The sequence below is a fragment of the Taeniopygia guttata genome, chromosome 8, assembly GCF_048771995.1.
Source record: "Taeniopygia guttata chromosome 8, bTaeGut7.mat, whole genome shotgun sequence".
NCBI lineage: Eukaryota > Metazoa > Chordata > Aves > Passeriformes > Estrildidae > Taeniopygia > Taeniopygia guttata.
In genome coordinates, this window is record NC_133033.1 from 23,654,120 (window position 1) to 23,663,776 (window position 9,657).

The 9,657-nt window shown below is 52.3% G+C and overlaps 1 protein-coding gene across 2 annotated transcripts; it reads right to left on the reverse strand.

Annotated features, from left to right (window-relative positions):
- Positions 1-603: 603 nt before the first annotated feature.
- Positions 604-9,341, reverse strand: NCF2 (neutrophil cytosolic factor 2). Of its 2 annotated transcripts, none has more exons than XM_030279451.4 (15): positions 9,017-9,341; positions 8,529-8,611; positions 8,114-8,222; positions 7,766-7,903; positions 7,359-7,466; positions 6,362-6,421; positions 5,511-5,554; positions 5,174-5,315; positions 4,844-4,906; positions 4,398-4,476; positions 3,243-3,286; positions 2,594-2,745; positions 2,410-2,521; positions 2,030-2,192; positions 604-841 (listed from the first exon to the last, which is right to left on the reverse strand). In XM_030279451.4, the coding sequence occupies exons 1-15, from the start codon at positions 9,188-9,190 to the stop codon at positions 744-746; spliced, it is 1,569 nt and encodes a 522-aa protein (XP_030135311.4). In that variant the 5' UTR covers positions 9,191-9,341; the 3' UTR covers positions 604-743. The 2 variants fall into 2 exon arrangements, with proteins under 2 accessions (XP_030135311.4, XP_030135312.4); XM_030279452.4 differs by having other exon boundaries at positions 7,766-7,900; positions 9,017-9,334.
- Positions 9,342-9,657: the final 316 nt, after the last annotated feature.

Sequence of the window (9,657 nt, forward strand, 5' to 3'; positions counted from 1 at the left end):
GGTGTTTATTGTCTCCAGAATAAGTTCCTTTAAAAATCAATGTGATATTTTTATGGGCTAATGGGGCAGTGGGGTTTTCTGGACTTGTGTGATAGAATCCAGAGTGCAGAAGCCCCTGCCCCCTTAGCACCTTTAGAGTAAAGCTTTGGGATTCCAGGCTCTGTCTTTCAAAGTTACTGTTATCTTCTGACTGATCAGGAAAAACTTTGATGCATGGGCCCAACACTGTAGAAAATGTGTCTACTTTTATTGGTGGAAGTTTTAAAGTCCCTGTGGATTTGAATTGTGAGTTGGAGCAGGGTGAGGCTAAGTGGTGTCTTCCAAGTTCTTGGGGTTGGCATTAATGTTTCAAGGAAGCAAATGCTTTCTTGGTCTATAGCTTCCTGAACTCACTTCCCCTTTGGGAATCTCCTGGCAGGGCTGTAAATGCAGGTTGCACCCTCTTGTGGGTGTTCCCAGCTTCTGGCATGCCTATATAAAAGCTTTTTTAAGGATGGGGTATGGCAAGTCTCTTGGCAAGCACGGGATTTAGGAATGAATGTGTCCCTAACAGGAATTAGCAACTTCTTAACAAGTTCCTTTTTAAGAGAACAATGCAAAAGGTAAGAGAAAATATAAAGATTTTAATACAAGTAGCAATAACATTTAAGGTTCATTTTCAGATGAAGGGATTAATATGCAGACTACATAATGGCAACAGTTGAATTATTAATTACTCTCCACAACTTCAAGCTCTTCTGCAGTCACTTCTCTGGGTGTTCAGTGTTGGGCTGTTGAACGAATGCAGATGGGAAGATGCCTGTCCTCCCCCTGCACTCGCCTTCGAACCAGTCTTCATTCACTGGAAGGGAAAATTGCCACAGTTCTTATGACTCTGGGAATGTGCAGGAGCATCGTGTACTGCAGAGAGGCCTGAGATCACAGTTTTATGGTGTTTCTGCTGATAAAACCTGGAGCTGTGCTAGACCCAGCAGGGAGTGGAATGTGGAGGAAAGGGAGGAATGAGGAAGAGAGTAAAGTGGTCAGGTAAGAAGGAATATCAAATGGGGGTGCAAAATTGGATCAAAATAGAGACCAGTGGGCTTGGGAACTGCCTTGAGGGGAAGCAAAGTGACTGTGGAGATTGAGGAAATTATCTTAGACCTTGGTCTGTCCTCTTCAGGATACATCTGAAGTATTTTGTCAGCTATTTCTCATGTTCACATAAAACCCCTAAAACAGCCCCCCCAAAACCTCTGCTACCCTTGGTTTAGTAAGGCCTAGGAGCTCTGGCAATTTTGCTGTGGGAGAACCAAATTAGGCAAGAACCTGCTTTATATTTGGAAATATTTAGCTCAGGAGTGAAGGGGAGGGTAGGATTTTGGGGTGGAGGGGGTCATCAGTATTGCATGGTGCAAAATCTAAGCTGTCAAACGTTAGATGGGGGACTGATTGTGTACTGCTGCCAAAGCCTGCCAGCCACCACAAACTAGTGACATAACTACAGATAGCTAAATATTAGGGGGTTTTGCCTTTAAAACTATTCCTGGTGTCTTGATTTCACTCAGGCTCAAATGAGATGGGGAATGTGTCCTGTGTATATAATTCTTTATTGGTCTTAGTGAGATTTAGTCTGTATTTAAGCCTCAATTCCCATGGAAACACTAAGGACTAATATTGAGTGACTAAAGGAAGATTGTACTTTTAACAAAAAAAGTAGATGAAAAAAGGTTACAGGTGGAAGGAATGGGAGTGAGAGCTTGCTCCCATTGTGGGGATGGCAGCTAAAATGAGGCCTCTCCTTGAAAGAATCCACTGTGATCAATAAGCTTAAATACAGTCCAAGTGTAACTCCTGTCTTAGATGTTTGGGAGGGCTGCGGTGGAAACAGGAGTGATGAAAATATGTTGGAAGAAGTGTGTGTAACAGGGATGTGTGGATGGGAATCCCAAGGCAAAGATGGAGGGGCTCTGCTGCTGCCATACCACCCTTCCTCTCACCAGAGCTGGGGGATCCCTCCCCTCTCCTGTCCCAGGAGGAGCACAGTTACCTTTGGATAAAACAAGGATCGTGTCTCCTGCCTGAAACTCCAGGTCTTCAGGTTGGGTGGCTTCATAACTGTACTGAGCTACAACATGGTTTGGTCCCGTCTCCCCAGGCGTTGCCTCCTGCGGTGACTCCCCTGGTTTGCTGTCTGGTACAAACCCCTCTCCCTAGGCAGGAAACAAGCTGGTGAGAATACAGTCTCTTGGTTTCCTTTCTCTGTAACAGGGCAAGAGAGATGAGCTCTGCTTCTCTCCACTCGCTCTTTGCTCCTTTGCCTTTCATGAGGTTGCTGGCTTCTGTTGAAAGCCACAAACCTGTGCTTGTGGTAAGGAAAAGGACAGCAGGAGGGAAGAAAAGGTGGCTGCCCCTGTAGCTGTCACTGACCTCTGTGCCATTGCACCAGACCGTCAGGCAGTTGTCCTTGCTCTGACTCCAGGCCGCCTCCACGTTCTCTGCCCTCAGAGGCAGCAGCTCCTGGCCCTCCACAGGCTTGTACCTGGTGTGCAGGGGATGCAGGTGAGGAGTGCTGGAACACAGCCCTGGCTCTCTGGGGCTGGCAGTGCCTCACCTCAGCTCCGTGTGCTCGGGCTGCAGCTCCAGCTTCTTGCAAACCAGCTCCAGGAGCTCCCTGTAGGAGAGGCCTCGATCGACTCTCAGGGCGACTGTGAATTTGTAATGTACCTTGAGGACATGGGGCCTGGAGACAGTTGGTTCAGCCTCCTGCAGGCATGAAATGGGATGTCACCTTGAGTGGCTTGGCAAGCACAGGGATGTGGAACTGGTTGCCTGAGTGAGATTGTGCCTCCCAGGCTGTGCTTGGACATTGGCTGGTTGGCAGACCCAGGCTCGTCCCAGGAGAGAGCTCAGTAATGGGTAAGGGGCTTAGCACCAAATTATGGCTTTGGGGTGATCGACTTAGAGCTGTGACCACCTTCCAAGCCCCTCTTTTTTTTTTAGTGGAATTGCTGTATTTTCCCATCTCTCCCCAGTGCGACGTTCTGATGTGCTGACCCTACCCAGGAGCATGTGCATTCCAGCCAAGCTCTCTCCTATTTCTCCCTTCTCCAGTGCCTCAGGTTGGCTAAGATGAAGTCATCCAGTGCCCTCCCCTCCCCAGGGCCTGGAGGAGAACTCCCAAAGAGCAGCCCTAAGTCTCCTGGTAAATGCAGGTTTGTATGACCAGCAGGACCTTGGGGTCTGCACTCACAGGATGTTACCTTTGCCATGTCTCTTGGCTGCACCACAGTAGCAGGAACATAGTCTGGGGAGGAGGAAAAAGGTGGCTCAGAAGGTGGGATGGGATAAATGTTGTCTAAATACACAGCCAGACCTCCTGCAGCCCATCATGATCTCCAGCAACACCAACCAAGCCTGGAGCCAGCAGCAGTCCTTTGAATGGATACAGCATCCACCACAGGCGTTCCTCTGTAAGATCTAGATACAACCACTGAGCAGAGGTTTTGGTTTTGTGCCTTCCCTCTTGCAGAGATGGGAGCATGAAGGGTAGGATGTCTTTCATGGGTGGATTCAAAAAAGATAAACGTGGAGCTGCTGTTTTTAGTGTCTTTCCTCTTCTGACCTCCCTAGGTCCATCCTGAAAACCAAAGGCAGTCCCTGTCCTTCAATGGGGCTGTAAAGCTAAACTCAAGCCCCCGGGCAGGGTGATTTCATGCAGCTTTGTGGAAGCCTCTTTGTGAGGATCTGATTTATATTTTGGCAGTGTTTTGACACAACTGTCCTCCTTCCAAGAAGAGCCCAAGCTACACACTTGAACATGGTCCAATAATAGATCTGAGGTGGCTTTTGGTGCCATAAAGATGATCATTGGGGTTGTTGTGTCTGTGAGGTGTTTGTCCTTAATTCCATGAGCCACAGCCACCTTCTGTGTCAGCTCTACCCATGGACTCTCTACAAGGCTGCTCTTTTGGGGACATGAGCTTGGGATGTGGGACACTGGGTAGCACCAGCCAGGAATTCCCTTTACACAGCTCACTTAAGCCTAGCTCAGCTCACAGCAGCACTGAAACTATCATGGATGCCCTGCTTGAAGGAGAAGCCTATAAGGAACCCTTTACTCCAAGCTGGTCCTTGCCCATTCCTATCTTTTTCTCATTACTCACTGTGCTAATTAAAAGCACAGAGGGACTTGCTTTCCTCAGGGACCCCACAGACACTATTTTACTGTACCCTCAGCACTGCAGCTGCTGTCTCTGCCTCCTATTGTAATGTCTCTCAGTCCTTGACTTCAAATGGGGCCAGGAACGAGATGGAGAAGAGCCCCAGCCCTGCTCTCAAAGGGTGAGGACAGGGCATCCCAGCCTGCTGTGGGTGATGCTGGCCTGTGCTCCCCGTCCCCTCAGCCCGGCACTGACCTGGCGCCAGCCGCCGCGGCTTCTCCGGCACAGGGGAGGTGGGCGACTCGGGGATCTCAGCTTCCACAGGGGTTTCTTCCTGTGCCGTGGGAAGAAGATAGTGCTGCCAGTCCCACCCTGACTGAGGGGCTGGGGTGCTGCTGCCTCCTGCAGCCCCCTTCCAACCTGCTATTTTCCTGAAGTCTGCTTGGGGTCTTGGACTGGGGAGGGCTGACTTAGTTATATCCATTATCTCCCCAGCACTGCCAACCACTTCCAGGGTGCCATCAGCACAGATTTTGCAGATCTCTGAGCTCATGATAAGGTGACCAGGAGTCAGAAGAACCAACCCCAGCATCATGAGGGGGAGGGAGTCACATATATGGGTCCCACTGGGAGGCATGTGTTAGGTGAGTATTTTGAGATCTACCCTCCCCAGGACACCATTTCCTCCTGGGCCGCCTCACCTGGATATGCAGCTTATTCTGGAGCTCCACAGGCTCGAGGAAGTTGCAGGGGACAATCCCTTTCTGCAGGGGAGGAGAGATGAGTAGTGATTGCTTGGCAAGAAGGGTGGAGGACACAACTGGATGTGTCCTCACCCTCCCGTGCATCCAGGAGGATTCCTGAGGCCTGAAGTTTAGTTTCTGCAGGTTGGGTGGATTTCACTGAACCCTGTGGCCTAAGCCAGGGTGGACATAAGACACTTCAGTCAGAAATTTACTTAATTACTGTTGGCAGGCCTCTGCCTCTGCAGAATCTCAACCAAAATTTGCTGTCTGCCCCTCCTGGCATACCTTTCCATTGAACATCACTGTAGCCCAATTGTCCTTCTCTTTCTTCAGGACAAAGACAATGTTTCCTGGCAGGACCTGCAGCTCCTCCGCGGTCTCGGGAATGAACTCGTACATGACTCGGTGTGGCTGCCCTCTGAGGGCCCTGGGTGTGGGAGCAGCGGACAGGTCAGAAATGTTGGTGATGCTGTTGTTTTACATTGCAGGGAGAATCCAGACCTCTGCCTCCATGTTTCTACATTCCCCATTCCCCCTGAGTTCTGGGTGCCAGCTGGGTGCTCGGCTGTGAGAGTGGGGTTGTGCCTGGCTGCATGGGTTATCCATCCTTCATCCAACTTACCTGAGGATTTCTGGGGTCTTGGGCCTGGGTGGAGGACCAGAGGCCTGCCAACAGGAAGACAAAAAGGAAAATACCAGTAATCCAAAGGATTTTGTTTGCTTTGCAGAAATGTCTGACAGCCTTTTACCATGCCTGCCCTCACCCCAGCGCTGCTCCTTCCTCCACATGCAGGTGCCTTAAGTGCCATGAGAAGTATCACTGGCTTTGTTCCTTCTAAAGAGCAGTTCCTACATTCTTCAACATACAGTTGGTTTTCAGAGGCACAATCCTCTTTTCCATCCTGATTTTAGTTTCAGTTGACAGAGGATTGGAATTGTCAGCACTGTCTGCACTGAGAAGGTTGTCATTTATCTTGTGCAATGGTGCTGTGCTGTGCTTTCCCATATCCACCCAGAAACCTCCTGGAAAAACTCTTGCTGTGTTTAGGAATGGGAAGGCGTCATTACATCATCTGGAAAATGGCATGGGAAATGCAAAGGAGTTGTGGAATGGGCAGGAGAGTGCAAAGCGAGAGCAAAACTGCCATTGTTTCTCCACTCAGGCTTAGGCAGATGATCCCTAATGAATCCTTTGGGATGGGCCAGAGACAGCTCCCTGCTGAGAGCCATCGCCCTGCCCACGACTTCCCCGTGCAGGGAACCACCTTAACCTCAGCCACAGCTGTGGGTGGGTTTGGGATGAGCTCCCTGGTGGTGGAGGGAGCAGTTGATCCGTGGAAGCAGTGCCCGCCTCCTCCCCAGGGCGGTGGCACAGAGTTCAGGGTGGTAAGGGTGCTGCTTGCTCCCCACTGGGGGTGACAGCCCCCCCATGTCACCCTGCACTGAGCATGCTGTTCACTGACAGACTCTTACCTGTGGCTGTAGGGGAGCGAATCCTGAGAAATCGTCCTTGTCCACCACAGAGGCCACCACCTAGAGCCAAAGACAAGTGGTGACTCGGTGCCTGTAGACCCCTCTCAGACCTCTGATGTCCACCCTCCTCCTTTGCTGTTGGCCAGGCCAAGCTGCTCAGGAGAGGCTATGATTTGAGGCTAAGCATCTTTGGGCTAAAGGCTGAGTGCCTCTCCTATCAAAGCTTCCCTCTCAGCCGAGGTAAGTTTTTTGCTCTTAGCCTGGCTGATTCTGTGGTTTGACACATTAAAACCTAAAAGTTTCCCATTCTGTTTTAATCACAAATGCTGAAGGGAGCCAAAGTGTCCAGCTCAAGCCTATACCTCCTACAGGTGACCTTAAATGTAATTTAGAAAGTTGATACATGTTTTTGTGCATGTTTCTGGCACTCAAGGAGCTGCCTGGCTCTCAGTTGTCTGATTCCCCAGTTCCTTTTCTGGACAAGTGCTGCCTCGCAGGGCCTGAACCCAGAGGTGGTATCCCAGTGACTGGATTTTGCACATTCACAGGAGAAAAGCTTGCTTGCTTATCTGAGCTGAAAAGCCCTTTTCAAACAGTGGTGAAAGAACTGGAGGTTGGTTGTGGGTGTCAAATGTTAAATAGCTCCATTCCCCCACCCCTGAAAATGTTTTGGCTTGAGTTAAGTTCCAAGGAGATCATCGCAGCTCATTGCTGACTATCCCTCTTGTCTCACTAAGGAGACAAACTAGAAGTACACCATGCTCAGCAGGAATGTGCTTTTAGCTCTTGTATTGTTGCAATCCCCCTGTTTCCCACGAGATCCCCGTGTGCCATCCCTCTCTCCATGTCTGGGGGATCCCTGAGGCAGAGACCAGCTCCCTGTCTCTGGCTGCCTACCAGGCAGCAGACAGCAGCTCAGAGGGATGATGACAAGGCAGTCAGCAGCTCTTCTCAGCCCACAGGCTTGGCTTCAATAAAGAGTATAGATCTTTCTTACCATTGCCTTTCCCAGGTAGTCCTTCTTCTCCAGCTGAGCAACTTGTTTCTCATTTGGCCTGAACAGCTTTCCCGCAGGAATGGCCACCAGCTCACAGAGCTTCTGCTTCTGTAGCACAGACAATTCATGGAGACTTTGGAGGTGAGAGCAGGGACTGATGAATGCCCCTTCTGCTCTGGGCTTGGGGGCTGCTCCAGACCACCACCATGACAGCCCAATCCCAGGTATGGTCCCTGGAATCCTGTCTTCCCATCCCTGCCTCCCCAGTGACCCAAAGCTCTTCCCACAGACTTGTCTCCCCCTACAGTATCTGTTGCCACAGCATTTTAATCCTGCTAAAAGGGATGTGCTGTCAGTGGGATTTCCCTCCCTCTCCTTGTGGGGCTGTGAGACCTGCTCCTCCGTACCAGGATGGCTTCCATTGCCCTGTCTATCTTGTTGTGCTGGGGCTCACTCTTCATGCTCATGGCCAGGGTCAGGTGCTCCTCAGCCTTCTCCCAGTTCCCCGTTGTGGCATACACCAGTGCGATGTTGTAGAGAATCTGCTGGAGGGACGGGAGCAAGGGAAAGAGCTCTTGGAGCAGCCAGACTGCTGCCAGGAAAGGAAAGGACAGTGGGGCAGTGGCACTGCACCCACTTGTTTGGTTTTTGCAAGGTACAAAAAAGGCTGGCTGCCTCCTCTTTTGATTTCTCATGCTGGAGAATGCTGGAGAACAGACCTTTGGGATCAGAACTGGTGGCCAGGTGTGTCTCACCTCGCAGGCAAAGAGCCGGTAGCGCAGCCCCAGGATCTTGTAGTCGATGAGTTGGTTGCCTCGCAGCTGGGCCAGCGCCTCTTTGAAATCCTCAATGGCCTTTCCGTGGCTGTGGAGCAGGGGATGAAGGTGTCACCAGCTCGTGGTGGCAACCTGCCTGCCTCTAAGCCTGTACTCAGACTTGGTGAACTCAGTCAGGTCTCCCCTCTCTCCTTGCAGTGTTTCAGACACCCCAGGGGTGGAGAGAGGTTTTGAAGGTTAATCCCAGGACTGCATTGCTGAAGAGTAGGAGCCTGTTTGACCTTGACAGGTTTCAGTCTGGGCTCTGGGGCACCAACCTGCCTGGGGCCATCCTCAGGTGAAGGCTGGCCTCTCTGTAAGCGGCAAAAAGGAAATGTGAAACCCTTCCACTCACTTCTGCCTCCGGTAAAACACGGTCCCCCGCTGGAAATAAGCCACCGCCAGGTGCTTGTCGCAGCCGATGCTCCGGGTGAACGCCTGCGGAGGTAGGAGTGCGGCAAAGGGGTGGTACAAAGGGGACACCTTCAAAAACTGAGGGCGTAGAGCAGTTGTACCTATCCCGCCTCAGCCGAGTGGCCTGGGCTGGGCTCTGTGGGCTGTCTCCCTGCAGCACTGGGCACTGGGTGGGGGAGAGCCTGGAGCAGGCTCCTGGGGGTTTTGAGCTGGAGGGAGAGCGAACAGCGAGCCGTGTGTCCTCACCTCCGATTCACTGGCAGAACAGGTTTGGCAGCCTTGGGCTGCCCCCCTTCTGCACAGCTTTAAAGGGCCTCAGATCCATCCTTTAGACCGTGATCCTTTCAATTCCTTCCTTCCCCACCATGTCCATGTACCTGGGCAAGCCGCGAGGTGAGAGGACGAGCGGCCCCAGGGGCTGTACCTTACCTGCTCCGCCTCCGCCAGCTTCCCCAGGACGAGCTGGATGCAGCCGATGTTAAAGCAGATTTTGGCAGGGGGGTTCTGGACGGCCGCGAAGGCCTCCAGGGCAGCGCTCCACTCCTTCCTGTCGGCAGCACACACCCCTTCTTGCCACAGCCGGATCGTCTCCACCAGGGACATGGCGTGCTGGGAGCGCGATGTGGGATCCCCGTGCCGCGGCTCTCGCCCCTGTCCCTGTCCTTCCCTGTCCTTCCCTGTCCTGCAGCTCGGCCCCTCTGGCTGCCTCCTGCCCGTGCTTGTGCCTTCCCCCGCCCCTGTCACAAACCCGGCAGGAAGCGGCTCGGCTCGCATCGGCCCGGCATGGGGAAGTGGGGCGGGCTGCCTCTGACACCGCGCCTTGCCGGGGGTGCATCCCTGCTCGGGCTTTGATGTTCGGGTTTGTACATTAGAAGCCATGCGTTTTGTCAGCTGGGGAGTTGATCAGGTCAGGTTTCAGGTTGCCAAGTCCAAGGATGAGCGCTGGGCTGAGCCCTTGGTGCCCTGCAAAGCGCAGTCTTGGCATTGCTAAGCGGTTCCCGCAGGCAATTCCTGGCAGGCACAGCTGGGCTGGGGCTGCCCTGTCTGCCCAAGCAGGGAGGTGAAGTAGA

What these genes read in the sequence shown, in the direction of transcription:
- NCF2 (XM_030279451.4), bottom strand. Translation starts at nt 9,190, where the DNA reads ATGTCCCTGGTGGAGACGATCCGGCTGTGGCAAGAAGGGGTGTGTGCT. An exon ending in GTGTTTTACCGGAGGCAGAA is followed by an intron (nt 8,223 to 8,528) that starts GTGAGTGGAAGG and finishes CCTGCTCCACAG; the next exon opens with CCACGGAAAGGCCATTGAGG. An exon ending in GATCCTTGTTTTATCCAAAG is followed by an intron (nt 842 to 2,029) that starts GTAACTGTGCTC and finishes TTTCCCTTCCAG; the next exon opens with TGAATGAAGACTGGTTCGAA.